This window comes from Cynocephalus volans, chromosome 1 (assembly GCF_027409185.1).
Source record: "Cynocephalus volans isolate mCynVol1 chromosome 1, mCynVol1.pri, whole genome shotgun sequence".
NCBI lineage: Eukaryota > Metazoa > Chordata > Mammalia > Dermoptera > Cynocephalidae > Cynocephalus > Cynocephalus volans.
The window spans coordinates 36,453,065-36,476,920 of record NC_084460.1 but is presented as its reverse complement, the minus strand read 5'-3'; the positions used below and the strand labels follow the sequence as shown (position 1 = coordinate 36,476,920).

Here is a 23,856-nt window from a genome sequence, read left to right as displayed (position 1 = left end):
GGGGCGTAGGCTCAGGCCTACCTCAGCGCACCCCTCCTGCAATGATCCCCTGAACTTTGGTTTTCTCGGCCTTGTTTTCCTCTCCCTCTGTGGCCGCTGCCTCGGCCTCAGCAGCCTCTGGACTCAGTCCTGAGCCAGTTCCAAGACGACCTGACCTTTCCAGGCTTCACCCATCACGCAGGCACCGGTGACGCCAAATCCGTATCTCCCCCTACCTCTAGGCCGCATCCCCAGTTACCACGGGCTGTCACCTTATCCCTGCAAATGCTTCTTCCACGGTCTTCACTCTCTGAACGTGGCACTAAAACATCTGTATGTTACTTAGACCAAAAATCTTGCAGATAACCTTGATTCCTCTCTCTGCCTCACCCCCGGGTCATCAAGGCCCCATCTTTTCTCATCCAGACTATTTACCCTTGTTGGTCTTGCCTGCATCTATTCTCCCTGCTTTAATCTTTCAAATGAAATTAAATCATGTTCTCCTACCTCCAGCCTGAAATCCTCTATGACTTCCATTGCACTTAAAATATGCACTCCCTACCTGGCTCGGCAGGTCCTATGTGACCTGGCCCCTTCCTATCTCTCCAGCTTCATCCCTCACCACTCTCCATTCTCCAGCTGCAAGCCCTTTTTGTGGTTATTGAATAATTCACACTCTTCATCTTCCTGAAGCTGTTTGCTAAACCCACCTTGCAATCTGTCTACCCCTGTCACGGCCAAAACTTAGGATACCTACTGTCATGGTGGAGCCCATCTGACAGATGTTGAGGCAGGCATCTGGTCAACTGCCAGGCACAGCAGGACTACTTACTGCATTTCAGAGGTAAGAGGCCCTGCAGAACATCCACCTGACACTAGAGAAAGATCCAGATTTCCAAGGATTTGTGAGACTTTTAGACTAGAATTTGCGAGGATGTAAGTGTGTGCTCAGACAGCTCACCCTGCTGGACAGTGACCGGTACAGTGTATGGGGCTGCTTCTGCCTTCTTGCTGCGGGGGTCACTTGTTTTATATGTGTTTTGATTCCCTCAGGTGTGGCCCCTAAGAAGCTCAAAATTCAGCTTGACTTTGAGATCCTTCATCCTAGCAGGCTTCAGTTGATTCCCTCAGGTGTGGCCCCTAAGAAGCTCAAAATTCAGCTTGACTTTGAGATCCTTCATCCTAGCAGGCTTCAGTTGCCTAAGGGAAGGTGGGGTAGCTGTGATGGACTGCCACCTAGTGACAGACCTTTAAAGTGGGAGGGAGGGAGCTAGTATTGATCCAGTGCCTGGCCCTGAGCTACAAAAGGCGTGCACATGTGATCACAGTGATCCTCATGATTACCCTCTCTCTAATCAGGGAAGATGGTCCCAATTTACTAAGGCAGAAACGGAGATTCAGAGAAGTTCTGCGACTAACAAGTGGGAATTTGAGCCCAAGTTTGTCTGACTCTGTGTGTTTTCTGCCTTACAAGAGAGCCACTAGCTTAGGTAAGTCCTGATGGTCAGTGGCCAGGGGCCATGGAAGGTAGCTGGCTAGTCAGTATGGGTGAAGCAAGGCATGCCCACGGCTGGCCCTGGGTACAGGGAACCCATCAGAACATGAGTGCTCAGAGTATGGCGTAGATGGGCTCAGTTTAAAGTGGTGCTGCCCCCCGCCTGTGGCCCTTGAGCTTTCCTGTGCTGGGCGTTGGCAACATGAGTTAGAACAAGAGAGACCCAACACCAGCTCTCCAGGAATCCACAGACATTAAGCAAATAAACACTGTGTTATGTAAAGACAATTGTGATGAGGACTACAGAAAAAAAGAATAGAGGGTTATGAGATCATGAGGGAGACCTGCTTCAGACTGAGACAGGGAAGACCTCTTTAGGACTCAGCAGAGGCCTAAAGGATGTGAGTAGATGGCCAGGTGAATTATTAAGGGTAGATTGGAGGAAAAGACTTTCCAGGCAGAGGTAACAACATGTGCAAAGGCCCTGCGGCCAAGAAGAGGTTATTGAGTTTAGGAATAGAAACAAGGCTGGAGGTAACCAAGTGAGGGGTAGCGGGGGACGGAGGCAGGGGAGAAGAGAGACCGGGAAGACAGGTGAGGGCTGAGTGGGGCCTCTTCCTGCCTGTCTGATCTTGTTCATTTTTCTAGGAGGCACCCTCCAAAGTGCTGCAGCCCCCACTGAACTTTCTGTGCCAACTCAGGCAGCCTACAGGTTATGATACACTTTTAAAAATCTGTTTCTGTGTTTTCTGGGACCTTCTCAATATGCAGCCCAGGTTTCCTTGCTTTTACTCTAGCCTCTGAGGCTAGACCCCCAGGGGCTTCAGAAATCCCTGCCAGTAGGAGCTCCAGTTTTCAGTCTGCTGCCAGGCCAGTAATCAGGGACAGGGCCCTGTTTCCTCCTGGGACTTCTGGGCCAGCATCCCAGGCCTCAGGTGCCTCCTTCCACCAAAGGAGGTTCAGGAAAAGCAGGGCACGCAGAGGGTGTGGCTGGTGTGGGCTTCCCCCAGCTCAGCATAGATATGGGTGTGTGGGTGCTACTGGCAGTGCATGCAGCTGCATTGTCTGGGAGGAGCAGCCCAGCACCCACACAAGGCACACACCCATATACATCACCCAGGCTAGTGCTGCTTGGGCCTATTTCTGTGAACGCTCATGTTTCAGCATGCACTGGTCTATGCCATACCTGTTCTGGGAATCTGGGGGGAGTCCCAGCTCAATTGCCCCCCTGGCCCTGAGGGCTTGGCCTCACAGCTGTTTATTTTATTTAATAACCACTCAGAACAGTGGTTGTTGTAAATACTTCTGTATCTACATTGGCTCATTTCCTTCTTATTACAGCCCTATGACACAAGTACTCTTTTTACCCCTATTTTACAGATGAAAAAAACTGATGCACAGAGAGATTAAGAGACATGCCCATGATCCCACAGCTAATAGGTGGCAGAGACAAAATTCAAACCCAGGCAGCCTGGCTCCAGTGTCAATGCTAATCTGCCTTCCATGTATGTATGAACACTTTACTGTGTATGCTCACCCCTTTTCAAAATCTCCCTACCTGATGTGTTTTGTTTTTAGTTATTTGTTCAGTGTTGTCAGAGATTGGTTTGTTTGGGAGCAGACTCTGTGACAGGTTAGTATGCAGAATGTTTATTAGGGAGTACCCCTGGAACCAACACTGTAGAAGGCAAAGGAAGGAAATAGGAGTGGGCACAAGGAGAAATTAAGCTGCAATGCAAGACCAATGGCAGCCTCAGCCAAGCCCCAGGGAGCTCTGTTGTCCTGCACTGGCCTGAAGTAGATGTGAACTGTTCTGGAAAGAGCCCAGCCTCAGCCAGACAGCTATCTGCACTGAGGTGATCTTAGGGGGCTGACAGCTGAAGGTTTTCTCCCAACAGCTGGGGCAAAAAGTCCTTTCTTGAAGGGAGTTCTGGGTGCCCACCACAAGTGTATCCTTTTGTTTTGGCAGCTGGCTGGTTGGTACAAGGATCCAAACCTGTGAACATGGTGTTTTAAGGCTGCACTTTAACCAGTTGGGCTAACCAACCAGCTACAAATGTATTCTTTTACAGGCCTTTAAAAAAAAAGTTTAGAGTACTTAATAAAAATATCCTACTATAGAAATGGGATATGAGATTATAAGAAGGAGGATTTATAATATGGTTAATATGGGTTAACATAGCTGCTGTAATTGAGAATCAAATGTGGCTGAGCTTCCTGGTAGCCAAGGCATTAACTTTCCATTCTGGTAACTGATTCCTTGGGGAAGAAAATTTTCCTGGGGTTAAATTATAAAAGAAATTTCTCACATGGACACTTATTTGATTGAAATAGTGGAGAATGTTCTCAACAGATGAATAGCAAATGCTAATGCAGTTTTCATTTGTTTCTTGTAATGAACTTGGATGAATATAGAAGGCATAATATAAAGATATAGCTCAGTGAAGTCCCTTCCACAAACAAAGGGAGGCAGATTTATAGACATGCAGTGTCTAATTTGATCCATGCATTAAACTTTGTCCCTCTTTTGGGGGGGTTTTGTTTGTTGTTGTTGTTATTTTGGTGGCTGGCCGGAACAGGGATTGAACCCTGGGCCTTAGTGTTATCAGTATCTCTTTTCTTTAAACTGTTCTTTAACTTTTACTTAGTTTTGTGTGTTTGATGTTGGAGCAGCCCCTCTTTGGGTTAGTAAGCTGCCTGCACCTCAGCATGCAGCCAGCACTTCTGAAGTACTCACATCAGTGCACCTTGAGCTGAGCTCCACCCACAACCTGTCATTTAGGAGCTTGACCTCTGGTCCCAATACATATCCAAGGCTCCAACTTAGTTGTTGGGCCTTACACTTCTTAGGCCATGTCCTTCTCCTCTCCTCATCTGGGGCGTATTCTCAGTCCCTTGAGAGTGAATCTCACCTGGCACAGCCACTCCTAGGGACTCTGCCCTCTCCACAGACCTTGCTCCCTTCCTGCTGATAGGTCGCCGTAGTGGGACCCACATGTGGAGGCTGGAGAGCTGGGCTCCAGATGTACCTTCTCCCAAGGAGTGGCAGAGAGACTGTAATTGCTTCACTGAGTTGAAGTATGGCACTGAAGGAAGAGACAAGGAAAGCTCTTGCTAGCCACTGGGCCCAGGCCAGGGCAGACCTGCTCTTTTCCTTTCTCCTTTTTTTCCAGCAAACATCCCTGGTGCCACTTCAAGAGCACTAAAGACAGCACATCTGAATCAGACCAACTTGCACAAAATGCCCACAGACCATGAGAGGTAAGTGTGATTAGGACCCCTGGAGCATTGAGAAGGGACACTTGGCCTTATTTAGACCTGTTGGTGGCTGTGGGGTAGAGCAGAGAAATACTGTATATGCCTGAATATACTGCTGCTCCAAATATAAGGTGAACACTCATTTTCATAGTAAGGTAACTCCAGGTGTCTTGTGGGATATTTTTGCAAGTAAAATATAAACATTTTTAGAGATGCATGATTCAAATATTCATATATAACAGTTTTACATACTTTAACTTACATATTGTTAAAAAAATATTAATTCATGAATATTGATTTTTTTCCTACACTCAAATTTCCAGTAATAAGTTATATTCAACTTTTTACCTGAATCTTTGATTTCTATGTATTTTTCACCAGGAGAGCCACTTTTTGAGTTATCTAGTACAATTTCTCAAAGCACATCACCTTCACTTTCCTTGTAAGTTGCGTCAGAGAGAACGTTTTTAAAAATATCAGCTTGAGGAATAATTTATATATAATAAAATGCACCCATTTTAAGTGTAAAGTTTGATGAGCTTTGACAAATGTATACCCTCATGTAACCTCCACCAGTCAAGGTATAGAACCTTTCCATCACCCCAACAAGTTTCCTAGTGGCTCTTTGCAGTCAATCTCCCCCTGCTCCTATCTGACAAACCACTGATTTACTTTCTGTTACTACAGATTAGAGTTTCCTAGAATTTTCCTATCCTAGAATTTCATATAAATGGAATCATAGTGTATGTACTCTTGTGTCTACATTCAGTGTAATGTTTTTGAGATTTATCCACGTTGTTGCAGAGAATACTTTCTGAATCAGTATGTGCTGCTATCACTGGAAATTTTAAAGTAAGCATGATTACCTTTTAATATAACATGAAGACAAATTAGATTCCCCCCCCCCGCCATTTCTCCTATAGGTTATATTAGTGATCTTCATGATAACCACTCACTGTATTGCTTTAAACATTTAATGGAAAATCTCAAATGTGTAGAAATGTAGACAGGATCATATAGTGAACTTCCATGTACCCATCATCCAGCTTTGATTATGAACTGGTGGCCACTCTTGTTTTGTGCTGAACTCTACCTACTAGCTCCTCCCATATTATTTTGACACAAATTCTCAACTCTCTCGTGTTACCTATAAATATTTCAGTGTTTTTCTAAAAGACTCTTTTTAAAAAATATATTCTCAAATACAGTATAATTATCAAATCCACAAAAAATCAACACTGTCTTGCTATTTAGTGATCTTTGAAAGGCTTGTTTACATGGAATATTTGGGGCTGTGAGAAATAATTACTAAGTCTGTATTAAACTTCTTTGCCTCCTTGTTTACTGATTTTTGTCAGGGGACTACTTATAAGCATCCAAGACTAGCTTGGCTGAGGTCATTTCAGGGTAATGTGTTTTCTCAAGAAAAATGCTTTTTGGTTCAAAACAAGAGTGTCTTTTTATATGAGGGAGTTTGTAAGGACTGAAATATAAGTCAATTCTTTCTTTTCTCAAAAGAAAAAAATTTTTTAAATTAAAAAAAATTTCTGTGGGGAAATATCTATATTCAGTGTATATGACATTGAAAAGTTGATTTCAGAGTCAGTAATTTACTAGAGGTGGAAAAGAGAAAAAGGAGTGAAAGATGGTGGCTATCCTGGTTTCCAGGTTGGAGGACAGAGTGGGTGTGTGTCTGTCACTGAGATAGACACACAAGAGGCATGGAGTAATAGGTACTGAGCTCAGTTCCCAGAAACATTGAGATTGAGGTTCCCGTGGACATCCCCTGCAGAGATGTAGCTGGCAACATGTGTCTGGAGCTCAGGAAAGGGATCTGGACTGAAGATAGAGACAGAGGAGTTGTCACCCTTAGGTGCAAATGAAATCAGCTAGGCAAGTGAGACCATGAGAACCATGGCACTTAAGGACCTGATAGAAGAGGTGACTCAGTAGCAGCCTGATAGGGTGGTGGCATCGTGGAAGCCAGAGAAGTGTTTTTAGAAGGGAGTAGTCACATATTGTAAGATTCCATTTACTTGAAATGTCCAGAAAGACAAATTTTATAGATAGATTAGTGGAGGCTGGGCGTGGGGATGTGAATTAACTGTAAGTGGTTGTGAGGGATCTCACTGGGGGAATGAAAATGTTTGAAAACTGATTTATGGGGATGGCTGCACCACTCAGTAAAGTTACTAAGAATAATTGTGCACTTGAAATGGTAGATTTTATGATATGTAAAATATACTTCAATAGAAGTTAAAAAAAAAAAAAAAAGGATGATCAACAGCATCCAGTGCCACAAAGAGCTCAAATAAGATGCAAAATGAAGAGCTCGTTTATTGGTTTTGTCACTTAGTCATTGGTGATCGTGGTCAGAGTGAAGGGAGGAAATCAGGGACAGATGGGACAGAAGCTAGTTGCAGTGGGTGGGGAAATGATTGGGTGGTGTAGATGACTCATTGCAGGTGCCTGTTTGGAAAATGGAGAGGGAGAGAGGTGGTGACAGGAAAGGGTGGAGGCTGCGAAGTTTCTTTTTCCATTTTTCATTGTGGAAGAGGCCTGAGGTAGATTTAACAGCTTTTGGTATGGAGAACAGACAGGATTTGCTCACCAGATGTGTGTGTGTGTGGAGGGAGGAGCGGGAGAGAGAGAGGACCCAAGTCAGCACCCACACTTCTGGCTTGGGTGGCATGTGGAAACTGGCCCCCTTTGCCCACAGCTGGAGTTGGGCATCATAGAAGGGCCTGACTGGAGGGAGCTTCTTAGACCCTGCCCATCTGGCTTTTGATCTTGGACATGACTGAAGTGAGACCTACTGGATGATTAGGCAAGGGGGTAGGTTTACTCCTGACTCCAGGCTGAAGCATCCTTCAAGGCCCTTTACATCTGGCCCCCACCTACCTGTCTAGCCTCTTCTCTTCTCTCACTTTCAGTGCCCAGCTCACCTTTTCATTCTCTGGCTTTGCTCTCCCAGGCCTGCTGCCCCTGCTCAGGATTCAGGATGCCCTTCACAGTTGTCTTGGACAGAATCTGGTTGCCCTGCACCTGCCCTCAGAAGACTCGCAGGGGGTCCTTCCCAGAGAGGTAGGCACTACTTCTTGCTCATGTGCAAGGCTTTCTGCTCGCAAAGTCTTCTGTACCTGATTTCAAGTTGTGAACCAAAGTTTGTTTCCTAGTTGTGGCCGGTCCTTCTGAAGTCCCATATTTGAGGTCCACTTTCTCATCACCCACCCATCAGCCATAGTATATCAACTGGGCACCAGAACAACTTTTGTTGCTATTCCTTACGTTCAATGGTCTAGCTATCTCAACATTACAGAATTCAAAAATAGCTGGCTGCAATCTCTTGCTCCAAAGCAATGATGGCCATATAACCCCCTTTATTCCCCGGGGTGAATGCTACTTCCCTCACTAGCCAATGAAATATAGGCAGTCATGGACCTCCCAGGATTCTTTATTGTGGGCCCAGCACCAGCCCTGCTCCCAGCCCCGCTCCCAGGGAGAACCGAGACCACCAAGGAGATGGCTTTCCTCCCTGAATATACCTGCTCATGCTAGCAAGCTAGAGGGCCCAGGGCCCTTCTATGAAGTGACCAATTCTTACCACTCTGGCCTTCCTGCTTTCTGCTGCGTTTGACCGAGACCTCACCTTTCATCCTAAATTCTAGACTTAGCTATGATCTAGGATTAGGAAAGGAACAATTTTTGTAAGGACCATGGCCAGCTCAGGTACCTGGAGTGTGAGGAAGTAGTCACTGACCACTCCCTCTTTCAACCAACCAATCAATACAGGGAGAAGTCTGCATTCCACCTGAGAGGGCTTCTGGGATCTAGTGTTCTATTTGGCTTAGTACTCTTTAATTTTTCCCATCCTGACTGTAAGCTTAGCCACATAAGCAAATCCAAAGAAGTTCCCTTCTGTTCTGCTTCTGGTCAGTACACATGGAAAGTGCTCCAAAAATCTGCCTCTCAAATACACTTGCTCCATCTTGCTCAATAAACGTTACCCTTCAGATACAATTCTTGCAGATTTTCTGCACCCTCCCTCTCTTTCTGGGCCTGTCTTTGGATGTTGACTTTGGATCCTCTTCAACTCACACCCACAGCAGGACAGATGCATCCCTTCCAGGCCAGGCCCCGCCCCACCCTTGCTGACCTGAGTGGTCAGATCACATCCCACACTAAATCCTAGCCCCAGAGCCCCAACTCTGGCCTGGAGCCCTTGGTAACAAAGAGGCAGACACTAAGTTTCCGTTAAGTTGTAGGAATTTATTTTAAATAACCTACAGTTGATTAAAAGGGAATTCATGATAAAAATAGAAGATACTTGAGGAAAGATGTGGGAAATGGACTCTGCACACACGCTAAACTAACAATGCCTCTAAAACTAATGATTATAGCAAAAAATGTTTTCACATTAAAATTCTGCTTTTTATGGGTTTTTTTTTTCCATTTTTTACACAATTACAAAAGAAAAAATAAAAGCCCTAAAATCTTGATTATTTTTCCTTTTTTGGACCAAATACTCATTTTCCTCTAAATTTTTTGACCTGTGGAACTTTTATACAATAAAATCTTTCAAGTGAAAGTCGGGTTTAAAATGAAAAGATGGATACTTTAAAGGGTACAGAGAATGCTCAGAACAAAGAATGATGGGAAAATGGTTTCAGTCACTAATTATTTCATTAACCTTAGACTCACTCGCCCTTCATCCCTCCCCAACCCCAATCTACACGATCTTTAAGATCAAGAAAAAGGTTTAAATATTTTAAAATAATTAAAAAGAAATAAAAATTCACATTTAAAAAGGAACACTCAAGTCAGGAAATATTTTCCCATCATGCTTTTCTGTGAATAGGTGTCTGAACCAAAACACTGCCGATGTCACAACTGCTTCAAGTTTAATGAAAATTGATTCCCATGACAATAGAGAGTGACAACTCTAACAGGTGCGCTGGGTTTTTGTTCTACTTAATTTTAAATTCCTGAAATGGGGGAGAGGGGAGGGAGTTTAGGAATTTATTTCTATTAAAATATAGAAGTTATTGCAAAACCCTAACTGTAAAAACGCACCAATATAATCAGACTTTGCATACAGTAGCTAAGAGAATCCAAATGCTTCAGTGAAACAGTGAATTTGCCTGGCAGAATGCTGACAAATTCCCATCCACTTGCCCTCTTGAAAATAAAAACAAAATTCAAAACAAATCATACAGCTAGAATTTTGATATCTGAAATATTTTTAAATAAGTTGTCCATAGGACAACTGGCTCAGCTCTCCCTTATAATATCTCCAGGTTTATCTTTTCACAAAGATGTTGGTTTGTTAAGACTTGTTGCCTCTCTCCCTCAGATGCGAGGGCAAGCGAGGCTCAGTTTATCCATCTTCCCCAAACCACACTGTTCCTTTTCACAGAACCCTGCCCCTTGAGACTGGCTAAAACTCATAGTCCTCATCAGCCATGTCGATGGCCCAGGCAAATTTCTCCCGCTGAGTTTTGTTGTAAATCTTCTCAATCGGGACCCCCCACTTTTTGCACCTGCAAACAAGGGAGAAAGAAGGGAGATTAGTGAGACTCAGAGAGCAGTGGCCCACACCTGGGGCCTGGAACTCAGCTGTGCCACCTTCTCCTACACATGTGTCTGGTGAGAATTTCAATTAATTGTGTACCAGGAATGTTCTAAGGGCTTTATGTGGTCAACTCATTTCGTCTTGACAATGATCTCTAGGTGCTACTACAGATGTACAAATGAAGAAGGTGCACATGAAAAAACTGAGGCAGACATGTTAAGTAATTTACTTCTGTTTTCGTGCAGCTCGTTAGTGGTGGAGCTGAAATGTGAACCCAAACATTTTGGCTCCAGAACCTATGCTCTTAACCACTACTGTATCGCCTCGTAAGAGCTAACCAAACCTCTAGCACTACACAAGGCAAAAAAGAGCAGAAAGGGTACAGGAACTGGTGGAACCTCTGGCCCAGAGGAACATCTATGCCCAGAAATTAACAATTCAAGTAAACTAAACATCTTTAAAGAAAAAGCTACTTGTTTTGGATGTTTTTATAGGACTGTGTGAAAGAGAGAAAGAACACACACACAAACAATAGAGAATTTATCTGTCTTTGTTAAAAGGTCCCCCTACTTTTTGTGTACATTGTTCAGATGTGTACTCTTTTTTTTTTTATTCTTGTTCCCACCTTTCTTTCTTCACTTATAAAAATTTCATTGAAATGTATTGTTAAAGTGAAGACGGATGGGCTCTTTTCTATTTTTCCTTCAATAAGGTTTCCATTCCTTTCCTAGTTTCATAAGAGACAGTGACTGTACCCACCTTTTACAAACAGAACATAAACACACTCTCACAGTATCGACCATTTAGGACCATCCAGGATGTTCCAATGCATTTGTAAACAAGGTTCAGCAACCAGAGCGCCGTGTACACAGCAGAAGCCAGAGGTTTCCCCAGAAGACTATTTAAGTGTGCCACTTAGGAATGGTATGTGAAGGCTGACAATGCTCTCGGAACCCCCTCCACCTTTCTCAAGCCAGCAGCAGGAGCTCAAGAAGGGCTCAGCACTTACCAAGCCACTGTGATCCTAGGGTCCAGATAATTGAGTTTGGAGGTTCCCAAGGCAATTTGTTTATTCTCTTCTCGGTCTGTGGCCTGAACTTCCAGCTTCATCAACTGTTCCTCTAGTCTCTGCACAGCCTTCTTCTTTGACTCTACTACCCTGGAAGAATGTCAGTCATCAAGAACCAGGCCTGGCCTCTAGACAATATAGCACACTGCAACCCCACCCTGCCACGTATGGGCAGCAAAAGCATAAAAGCCCCAAGTACAGAGATTTCCAAAAGACATCACTTGGAAATCCTAGAAAAGCTGGTGCCCTAGAGCCTTTGACTGATCCTGCACACACTTTTCTCTCTCACCCAGCCCCTGACTTTGCACAATACCAGGTACATACTTCTTGGTCTTTGCATCCTTCATGACCTTGGCATCAGCCTTAGCGCTTTTCAGGTCTCTCCGCGCATCTGCTAGCTGTTCCTTCTTGGCGTCAATCTGGATGGGGAAGAACAGTAGTAAGGTTAGGAGCAAAATAAGTCAAAGAGAAAAAAGAAGGGCTCCATCAGAGAAGGTGAAACCTAGAAATTGTCTCCACCAGGAAGAATGTCTCTCTCAGTGATTTTTTAAGTAAAAACACCATGGATGGGCTTCAGGAAGGCACAGAGGAGATACAGCACAGTGACTGCTGAATTCAATTGCTATTTGTTCATTTATATTTTTCAGTGATGCTTCAAGAAATGAGGGTTCTCTAGGCAGTCACCTGTGGACCCGTTAGTCCAGAAGCTCAGGGTCTGGGAACCTAGGTGCTAATCCTTCAAGCAGAGAATACTCTGGTTTTAGACACCGGGGAGGAGGACCACAGATGACAGCTGTTTATCAAATGAATCCTGTGCCAAGTTTTAGCCTTCATTCCAAGTATACTGTAGGAGATCTCTTTAGAAAACTGAGGTAGGATACTTGCATCTACTGGACAAGCCTGACTCAGGCCTCAGATCCTGCCAGCACTCTAGGAAGGAGCTGCAAGCTTCTCAAAAACAAACAAACAAACAAACAAAACAACAACACTGAAGAGAATACGCAAGGGACCAAAAAAAAAGGCAATTAAAAGGTACCCAGGAAGCCTAACAGCTCAGCTAGCCAGTCTGTCCCAAACTAATACATGGTACGGCCCATTTCTAGCATTGTTTCAAAAAGGAGAGGCCTGGGGTAGGCAGCGCTCTGTAGTGGGGTCTCAGGCTCTGGCAGGCCAAGCCCCTTTGCTGGGTTGCTCCAAGTGGGATGGTTTAAAAACAGAGAGAGAGGTCTCATGGGGGAAGGAAATTATCACTCAGAAGCAGAGGTATGAAAACACTTTTAGCTATGGTGCTTTTTTATTCAAATGAAATCTTGAAGAACCAAATCTATAAGGAAGAAACAAGGGCAGTTTCAGCCTTTCTTGCTTGTTAGAACCCTTGAAGCACCTCTGGAGAATTTAACTTTTTCTTAGGTTCCTGCTTAGAGACAGCAACGGGAAATGCTATGGAGCTAGAGCCCAAACCAGTGAGTTCATACTGCTGGGCACAGAAGAACCCCATATCTGCGATCACCTTGCTGATCTGCGAGGTCAAGAGAACCTCCACAGAGTAAACACATGCTTGATTCACACACACTGGGCTGCTGCTCACTGAGCCTAGAATTGTTTGTTAGATATACACACACAGCCCAAGATTGGAAACAGAGGCCACCATTGTAAGAGAATCATTAAATATGTTTTACTATGAATGGCTTACTTCCAATATCTTTGTTGTCCAAAGGCAAACTGAGGGAACTGATTTTATACACAAAAGCATCACAGACACCACTAGCCAGATTCTTCTTAGGCTAGAAACACAGCAAACCACAATCTTTTAACCGTTTCTGTGAATGCTAAATTGGCAGGCTATGTCAAATTCTCTCAAAGCATCAAAGACTCCATTGATTCACTTGGCAAACAGGGGCGTGTGTTTGTTTTGTGGGCACATAGGAGAGGGTTCCTGGGCTTGGAGGGCTCGTTTGGCAGGCAGCCTGGGCTGCCTAAACAGTGGTTCCAGAGTGAGAGCAACAAAAGACCTCCTCATACTCCAGGGAGGGCTCTCTTGAATTAGGTAAACAGCACCTGAACATTCACGCTCTTATTTCTGGCTTGGAATGATAACATGAAGAGAGTAAACAATACCAGATAACCAACATTTAACAATGTCAGCAAATGGGAGCTGCTAGAATGGGCAGTCTGTAGGGTTCTTTGCTTGCCAACCAATGGTCCAAGGATTTGAGAGGTCTATGAATGTATTTGCCTTCACTGTGGACATGTACATACCTTTAAGGAAAGCCAGAAGCCAGATGGCATCTGTAGCATAATCTACATGTTGTGTGTGTCTTTTGACCCAGATGTACTACTCCTGGATATTTATCTTGAGGAAATCTCAACAGAAGGAAAAACTCTGGGCCTGAAAATGTATGTGTAGTTTCATTCCACAGTAGTAGTTTTTAAAGTCCAGTTGTCCAAGTGTAGAATTCTATGAACTTGGATGGAAAAAAATTATGTCTATAATTTCATTAACCTGTAGTTAAAATTTAGTATTTCTTTTTCAATTATGAATGTAGGCAACAAACCATAGTAATGTCAGTAGAACCCATGACTTCCTCACCAAAAATGTTACATAGATTTTCATATCATATTACAATAATTGCAGAAATTTTGCAGTATCATTTATATTCATTACTGTGTTGAAACTTACAGGAGTTTATAGAACCACCTCAAGATCTTAATTTAATAAGGAGGCCCATCTATTACTATATCACAGACTTTAAAATATATTTTGATAACCACATTTCAATATAATTGGTCTCATTTGTAACCCTATGTATGTATCTGTTCTATAGTGAAATATCTAAACTCTCACTGTGGGTTAGCAAATTAGAATGGATTAGTTATGTAGCCACTGCTAACACAGAAATGCTCCTCATTAAATGTCAGTGCCTTGTGGCTTAAAACCTCAGTACCAAGCAGTCAGAGGGAGGAGAGGCACATGGAAGAGGAAAGCGTCTAGTTGTTTGCAAGCCAGTCTTTCCCTGTAGGGCAGCAACTCTGTCTGGCACGTAGCCAGTACTCAATAGATGTTTGATGAATTATATAAAAATATGATTCATGTAGAATGTGTAAAAATAAAAATAGTTGTGCTAGGATTAGAGGGAACTTAAATATCATTGTTTCATCATCTTTTCAATTTGAAATAATCTAATTTGGAATCTAATTTAGTGGTATTTCTGAGTTATGGCAAGGAATTGTGAAGACTATTTTCCTCATGTATGATAAGGACAGTAATTAGCAATTAGAAGATACATCAAAGTTAGCTTTTCAAAACAGTAAGTAAATGTGTGTGTGTGTGTGTATTAAACTTCTGTCCATAGAATAAAGACTTCCTGAATGTTGAGTACCCTGATGTTCAATATCTTCATGAGGTATAACTACTATTGAATTGCCATTTGTTTATCTTTAGCATGGACCTTTCTTCCAGAACAGACCCAGAACTGGTCTGCTGATATGCCAGCCCAAAAGGCTGGATTGTAACAGCCTTCCATTTTCAGATGATCTGCCCACAGCAGGAATGGTTCCCTTCATTTTGCTACCCCACCATCCAAATCCAAGGTACCTTAGATTGCAAGTTCATCATAGATTTCTCAAAAGTTTTTGGTGGTGCCCTCTGATGGTTACAAAGAATTGCAACAGCTCGATTGGCACGGTTATAAGAAAGGATCTTTGCTGGGATGTTCTCATCCGCTGTAAAGAAACATGATAGTAAGAGGGTCAGTTAGTATACCAAGACTGCATACAGGATGTGTCTTCCCCAGGGCTTCATTCCCATCATTTTACTGGCCCTTATCTCCAGTTGATCAAATGATCAATTCAAGTTTCCTCTGAGGTACGAGGGCAAAATTTGAGAGTCAGATCATAAGAAAATGACAGCGGAAAGTTTCTATTAAGCTTAACCTGGGTAAATTCCCATCACAAGAGGAATTCAGGGTCTCAGTAATATTATAATGAAAATTAAACTGTTCTTTTTACCTGGGTAGTTTGGCCAGGGACTCTTCATCTGCTTGCTTCATTCCCTACCTCCCCACCTCCCCACCAAATGTAGCCTGAGGAAAATGTGGAATTGGAACAGAAAAAGTCTATAGAGTAAGGTAAGACAAAGGGACCTTAAGTTCTATGTTTTTAAGCCACAAGGCAATATATTATTTAAAAAGAAAAAATTATTTTAAAAAAATGTGTGTGTGTGTGTGTATATACACACATATAAAAATATCATCCACGTAAAGTTTTTTTACTTGTATTGTGTAGCATTTTTTTTTATCCCACTTTAAAATACTAACCCTCAACATACCCATGGCTTTTCTGGCTCATATTTTAAGGCCACTTGACATATTTAGAGGATAGTGGGAACTCAGTAGTGACTGGGCTCCATGAAAAAAAAGACTTTGGATCTTGGTACCTTCTGTAGCGAGCTTTTAGAATATTACCTACTCTTATCGGGAGAGAAAAAAAGAAACCACAGGAAAAGGATTTCCTCCTATATTTTTCTGGTAACCATGACAACTTTACTCTCCAATTTAAGAGAACATTACAGCACTATGTCTTCACCCTGTGAGCTTTTAAATAACATATATGCAAAATACAAAATGCAAGCATTTTCAGAGCAGATGGAAAGTTCTTGTCAGCATTCCATGAAATTAATCTAGAAGTTGGGGTAGGACTGAGGAAAACAGCACTGATCCTATGTTTCTACAACTAAGCCTTAGCTCTCTACTAGAGGTCTGGAGGAAAAAAGTGTCCAGTCACAATCATGGAGAAAGAGTGGAGCTGATCTAGGACTTAGCTAAGCAAGGATACTGGACAGCACCACTAGGATTATGGGCCTTATCTGGCCAAGGAATACTTACGGGCTGTGAGTTCTTTTAGCTGCTGCTGTAGCGTGATGGAGGCATTGTATGTACGGAAAACCTTGGCTGTTAAGCCCTCCATGAGATCCTGAAGATGCTTATTTAGAATACCAGTCTGGAGGAAACAAAGCAACAGAGAGGTTGCTGGAATTCAAGTAAAAGCCATACCACCCTGCCCCTTCTGGCAAGTCCGAGGAGTTGTTTAAGCCAATGCAGTCACAATCTTGTCAAAGTATATTGCTGCAAGTGGGAAGTTAGAAAAAGAGGGAAAAGAATTCTGGAATATGGGGGCTACATGATGCCTTGCTATGAAGTACTTCAATCTTAAGCAGGCCAATAAAGCAAATTTTTCCTTCTCTATTCAGATATTCCCTGATAAGATGTTGGGGACAGGTCTTGGGTCTCGAGCAGCGGTGGCTGGGCATCCAGCCAAGGGAAGGTTCTGGAGGAGCAAGGGGAGGAAAAAAGACAGGGTTCATGTTCCCCCTGCCTCAGGGCTTTGGCAGTCACTCTGTAGCAGAAGGGTGTCTGCTTGCAGCCATAATTTACTATGTGCCCTAAGGGAGGAAGAGTATATAAGATACATAAGACAGACTGGGCTAAAGGGAGACCCAGTCACAACTGCCCCCCGCCCCCGCAAGCAACCCTCTCCTTTAGGAGCTTGTGAATCTCTGGCTGGGACCCCTTTCAACCCAGTGCACTTTGTCCACTCACATTGAGTCTGTCAAAAAGATCATCCTCAGGCTGCTTGTTCTCCATAAATAATTGTAGGTTCTTAAAAACCTAAAAGAAATAAATGAAGCCTAATTATTACTCTTTTTAAAACCTTTACTAATAGAAATAATTTCCAACTTACAAAAACTTGCAAAAAGATAAATAAGGCACAAGGAACTGTGCTCTGTTGGCTCTCATAGTAAACCCAGTGTAGGATCAAACCCACCACGTTTTGATGATTTAGCCACATCTCAGTATCCTCGGTCATGTTGCGTGTTCATCACACTGCATCTTTGCTCAGCTTCTCCCCAGCTTTGAGTGAAAAGGTAACCTTTTAGTCCCCAGATCTCTGAGCCCATCGCTGAAGAGAGTGCTGCAGCTCCATAGTCCCAACCTAATCTTTCCAAAGTACTGGGCTAGAACCAGAGATTACAGAGTGCAGGACCTCCTCAATTTCAAGTCATTGTTACTAGAGCCCAGCAAAGTGCAGAGCACATTAAAAGCGCTCAAATACTTGCTGAACATCCTTTACCCAGATTCACCGTTAACATTTTACTCCATTTATCATTTGTGCAGTGCACATATCCACTCACTCTCGTGTATATTTACGTATGTATACACGTAATTGTTCTGAGCCATTTGTGAGTACTTACATATATTATGGCCCTTTAGCCCTAAACATTTCAGTGTGTACTTTCTAAGAACAGAGATATAGAGATATTCCCACACAGTACTTATCAGCTTCATAAATTTACACTGATATATGCTGTTATCTAATCTACTGTCTATATTCCAATTTTGTCAGTTGATCTAATGATGTTCTTTATCTCCCCAGTATAGAATCCAGCCTAAGGTCAGATACTACATTTAATTGTCAGGACTCTTTAGTCTCCGTTAATCTGCAGCTTTTCCACAGCCAGCAAAGCCTTATTACTGATTAAACATCGGACTGCTGACGGGCTGGGTTACTAGGGTCCTGCACTCTGTAGGTCTCTGGTCCTAGCCCAATACTTTGGAAAGGTTAGGTTGGGACTGTGGAGCTACAGCACTCTTCAGTGATGGGCTCAGAGATCTGGGTACTAAAGATTTACCCTTTCACTCAAAGCTGGGGAGAGGCTGAGCAAAGATGCAGTGTGATGAACGTGCAACATGACCAGGGGGTACTGAGATGTAGTTAAATCATCAAAACAACGTGGTGGGTTCAATCTTATACTGAGTTTGCTGTGAGAGCCAACAGAGCATACCCTGTTGAATACTGCTACAGGTGATGGCCCCTCATTCCCAGGAAGGTAGCACTAGGTGGGGGACAGGGATTAAGAGGAGGTACACAGGACATCAAACAATAACTCCCCTCCACTTCAAGTCATTGTTGCTAGTGCCCAGCAAAGTGCAGAGCACATGAAAAGCACTCAAATACTTGTTGAGTGAATGAAAAAACAGGCCAGGGAGCATAGGCTACATTAACTTACTCGTTTCTCAACAGGGACCTTGTTATAGTATCTGATTGAGTCCTTTCCAAGGAAGTCAAACTCTACCACATATTCCTGACCATCCAACTCTGGGTGCAGGTTGATGTGCTCCACACGAAGTGAGCAGCAGCCCACAGTGTCTGCTGTTTCTCCTTCCTCCTTCTCATTGCCTGCTCTCAGAGCAAGCTGCCCAGGGAAGAGAGAGAGAAAAACAAAAAAAAACAAAAAAAATGAGCATGGATGAAGAGCTGTGAACCTCATAGCATGTCTAGGAAACCAAAACCAGAAGTCTCCCAATACTCTTTGTAGACAGAGCATGAGTCTACAAGGCCTAGAAACTCTGGATTCTGCAGTGTTTTTATTTTTTTAAAAAAAAACAAGGCAGCAAATATAGTGTTTCTACTCCGGGCAATCAGATTCAAAAAGCTAGTATCTCAATTTTGCTTAATTTGCAACAATTTGGAATTTGTGCTAAAATATAAGCAGTGCAAAATTGGGAAAAAACATAAAACCTTTTTCTTTATAAGAATACTGAGAAACATCTCTAGCGATCACAACTGTAGTTGCGATACATTAATGGTTTGTTTAACCAATTTTATGGGTTATAATCATCTTTTTTCTAAAAAAAAAAAAAATGAAATAGAATAAGAAGTATCAGAATTCATGCTCATAGTAGGGTAAGCATTGTTTTGTGAAACTTTTGATTCAGTTACACACAAACACAAATATATTTATATACATTTTGGGTTGTGATGTAAAAAGTTTTTATTGTGGGTCACAATCAAAAAGTTTGAAAATGTTACAGTATATTTTACACATTCAGATTCATGCAAATCCTTCTATTAGGCAGACTATATTCAAACAGCATCAGACACACTATGGATACCTCTCCAGTGCTAGGCACAGGGCCTGGGGCAGAGCAGAAACTCCCTATACCTTTGTTAAGCTAAACACTAGCCAATGCCGGCAGGAAGACAATCACCTTATCGATGAAGTACAGGGCTACAGCTCTCTGCCGGACTTTCATCTCTTTGGACTTCCAGTCTTCTCGATACTGGTTCCGGATCTTGTCCACACACTTCTTCAACCGCCGAGCAGTCTCATATTTCTGCCAGTCTTTCTCACCCTGAAGAGACCCAACCCCAAAGATGGACTGCTTAGGGATGGTATAGTAAAGACAGACTTTGAATAACAAAGTTCAGAGCTCTGAAACAAAGAGCAGGAATTTGAGCTTAAGCAAGGCTGAAAAAGAATAGTACTGAAGACAAATTTGGGGGCATTTAACCTGATGAGAACATACATTGTCACATTTCACTGTCAAGCACAACTGGCTCCTGTATAATCCCTAAGAAAGCTTCTGGCTTTCATTCTGTAAAATGTTTATGTTCTTGGAAAAAGCCCACATGGCATATCCCCAAAACTGACTTCTGTCAACACAAAGGGTATAAACACCCCCATTCCCACATCAGCATCCCAGCCTTGCTGCCAAGTTTGTGACCCAATAGCAGTTTTCTGCTAGGACTGAATTCCATTATATTTAAAAGACAACCTTTCAGTTTGATGGAGCTGTCAAAGTAGCAGAACCAAAGACTACAACATGTAATTACAAAGAAACACAATGACTTCCAGGAACAGCCATAATTATTCACCATTTTCTAACTTCTGCATTAAAAATGTTACTTGATTATATTGAGGAAAACAATGTTTCTGGGAAGACATTTTTCCCTAAACATTAGAGCTTTTGGTGGAAGATTTAAAAACTGATTCTAAAGCTATTAAACGGTTATTAAAATGGGTGTGAAAAGACTGAATCTAAACAGTAAAGGAGGAAGATTTTTGCTACTATGTTGAATGGAAATAGATTTACAAGCAAGGGTTAATAATAATGTCAAGTGAGAAAGATAAGGAAAGGGGGGTGGGGAACCAAGAAATCCCGAAGATGTAGGGGATTTGACAAGGTACAAAACAGACTATGTGGCATAAACACAAAAAAAGGAATTTAAGAAACTAAGAATCTCTGCTCTTAATTCCACACCCACAACAAAGGAGGGGGGATATTGATTTCTTCCCACACATGCCTGGTTTCTGCCTATGACATGGACACGTGATCCTTGAGGTGTAAGGATTATGGTCCAAGGTAACCAATCTGAGTGTACACTCCACTTCAGATCCTAACCAATGCTCAGAAATTAAAGTGTACACAGTATGCTAGGAGTCACCAGCACCCTCCCACTAGCTGTGTGTACTAGTTCTATGTACTTATTTTGCTACAAAACAAGAGATTCAATAACTACCTGCTATCGTGGGTGGGTGATTTAGGAGTTGGTGATGCAGAAGAAATATTTATGTCTTATTTCCTGGGGAGCAGAAAATTTATCACTGATTTTTCTACGTACATCTTGACATTTAAGAGGGTGAATGAAAAAAGGTGTGATACAAGCTGTCCTCGTGTACAAGTCAGTAATAAATCTCCATGACAATAGTTCCTACATACACACACATAGGAAACATTGGACGTGAAAGGCTCATCTTCAACAGTATAGTATCCAGCTCAGGGGTGGCCTCTTTCCCATCATTCCAATGCACATAAGCCTACCAAAGCCTGTCTCAAAGTCCCCTAGGGTCAGATTTGCTGAGTTCCTTAGTCATGCCACTGCAATGTATGGTAGGAGTCAGGGTACAAGGTTTAGAAAAGCCCAACAGTAATTCATACAGGATACCACTAGAGCAACTTTTCTTCACAGGATAGTTGGGTTCTTGGAACAAAGATCCAGGATTCTCTCAAATAAGGACACTGGATGGGGGGGTAAGGGCAGAAGCCACCCTGTCTAGGTCTAGCAGGAGAGGCTGGACTGTCTAAGAAGCATGCTTGTCCCTGCTTTCAGTGCCCCTGAACAGAGTCCACAGAGTAACACTGCACTTGAACAAGCTTTCTCCTACTACTAGTAAATATCTATCCAGGTCTTGTAGGCAAGGTATCACTAAAGCCATCTCAGTAAAACAATGTATCCACTATAGGGAGCTGCCTTTGGCCTCCTCTCCTCTTTCCCTACTCAGTCACCCCTCAGTAATGGATAAAAACCTAATTTGATTGGTTACATATGACATTCACTGGGTGACTTTTTAAACTAGTAGGCCCACAATAGTTTCTCTCTAACATAGCTGCTTATCCATTCAGCAGAGTGGGTAAATGGGGATGGGATCTGGATTCAGGAATACAGAGTGGGAGGTAAGGAGGCAAGCTAGACACTGTTCTCTAATCATTTCTCAAGGATCTGTATTGGGGAAGATAATATTTGCCAATATTCTAAGTGGCTCTTCTCCGTTGACTGGTGATCCCAATGTGTTTGCCATTGTGTAGAGCACCAAAGGGTGAGTGCCATTCTGAACCCCACACATGTATCATTTAAATAAAAGACACAACAAACTGGCCCTATATATTTATACCATGTTTAAAGGTAAAACCCAACCAGCTTTCTATACATGTCCATTTTAAAATATATTTGTTTTTTTATTATTGATTTGTTGACTTTATTTTCTTCTAATACTTGTCTTTTTTTCAAAACCCCAATTAAACTGTTCACCTTTCATTCTGAATAAACTTTTTCTAATTTCAAGATTTTATGTTATATAGATATACAGATTTATAAGTGTACAATTTGATCAAGTATGACAGTTCACAACCCAGGTAACATACGAAGGGTCTTCAAAAAGTTCATGGAAAGATTCATATTATCTTTTAATTCTATTTTTCCACAAACTTTTTGAAGTACCCTTGTATACTCCATCACAATAGAGAACATTTCTGTCATTCCAGAATGTTCTCTCATGTCCCTTCCCAGTCAGTCTCCCACTAAGCAACCATTGATCCCTTACTCTGATTTCTATCATCATAGATTAGTTTTGCTGCTGTAGGATGTTTATGTAAATGGAATCATACAGTATAGACTTTTGTGTATGGCTTTTCAATGTGTTCTTAAGATTCATCCATGTTGTTGCATGTAGCAAGTTCACTCCTTTTAACTGCCAGTACATACAGTATACAACTATACCATAATGTGTTTATTTTCCTGGGATTTTTCAGTTTTGACCTCTTATGAATACCGCACTGCTATGAACATTCTTGTTTAAGTCTTTTTGTAAACATACGGTTCCATTTCACTTGAGGTAAAAATACCTATAACTGTAACGAGTATCTCATTGTGGTTTATTAAATCTTTATTCTACTTATAATTAGTAATGTTGAGCACTCTCGCACAAGCTTATTTATTGGCTATTCCTATATCTTCTTTTGTAAAGTACACAGTCAAGCCTTTTGCTTTTCTTTATGGGGATGTTTGTCTTTTTATTATGGAGTTATAGGAATTCTTTGTATATTCTGGATATAAGTCCTCTGTGTAAATATTTTTTCCCAGTCTGTAACTTGTATATTTATTTTCTTAATGGTTTCTTTTATTGAACATAAGTTTTTAATTTTAATGAAGTCCATTTTATTGTTTCTTTTACTGTTAATGCTTTTTGTGTCCTAAGAAATCTTCTCCAAGGTCATAAAGATATTCCACCATGACAGAATCTGGAAGCTTTAATGTTTTAGCTCTCATATCGATGATGGTCTTCAATAAATTGATTTAAAACTTTTTGAATTTTATACTAAAAAGCCAGGCTCAGCATATAATTAAAAAAAAAAAAAAAAAAAAACATATGTCTTGTCTTCTCTTTCTAATAAAACTCACCAAAATCAGAGCTTTCCAAGACGATAAGTTTTATAAAGATATTTCCTTCACATGTAGCCTTTAACCCCCAGGTTGTTACATTTAAAAGACTGTAGCTACGTACATCTTTGTAACCCCATAGAATTATAGGTTCTAAAGACAGAAAAGGCAGAAGTGTGTAATTGCCACTGAGAATATTTTAATAGAATTAAATACAATGTGATGTTTGTTTTACTTCATTTAAAAGAAAATTCACGATGATAACTTCTATTCATAAGTCAAAGTTAGTTTGAAGAACCTTACTTTTACTAAGGGCTATTTTTCCAGGTTATGAGAACAGGTAAATGCTTCCAAACTTGGCAGTAGATACGTCTAAGCTGCCCTTATGTAAACTCCTAGGTTATCTGGGATCAGAAGCTCTTGGTTAATTGTGATCAGAGAGCTTCCTTGGTTTAAATTATAGGTTCCAGAAGGCTGACTGTCATTCCAATGATATTTCAGGGCAGCAGGCACAGGGTGGGAGAAAAAGGGAATAGAAACACTTGCAAGAAGTCATCTGTATAATGGAAATCCTGGGAGGAAAAGCAGAACCACCAGGATGAGCAAAGAAAGACATGAATAAATAAGCTCAGAACAACCTTTCAGCACCTGGAGCATGTGTTACTGTAGCTCTCAAAAGTCCTGACCTTTTCAATGACCTTTGAG

General features: G+C 41.8%; 1 protein-coding gene across 1 annotated transcript in view; it reads right to left on the bottom strand.

The window, feature by feature from the left end:
* Positions 1-8,980: 8,980 nt before the first annotated feature.
* The window catches only part of TOP1 (DNA topoisomerase I), a 98,749-nt gene continuing 83,873 nt past the window's right edge, over positions 8,981-23,856 (bottom strand). The window contains exons 14-21 of the mRNA XM_063101068.1: positions 19,422-19,565; positions 18,440-18,625; positions 16,971-17,039; positions 16,257-16,371; positions 14,969-15,096; positions 11,698-11,792; positions 11,314-11,463; positions 8,981-10,272 (exon numbers count right to left, since the gene is read on the bottom strand). Coding sequence (XP_062957138.1) covers positions 10,170-10,272; positions 11,314-11,463; positions 11,698-11,792; positions 14,969-15,096; positions 16,257-16,371; positions 16,971-17,039; positions 18,440-18,625; positions 19,422-19,565 — 990 coding nt within the window. The 3' untranslated portion in view covers positions 8,981-10,169. The remainder of the gene's footprint in view (positions 10,273-11,313; positions 11,464-11,697; positions 11,793-14,968; positions 15,097-16,256; positions 16,372-16,970; positions 17,040-18,439; positions 18,626-19,421; positions 19,566-23,856) is intronic.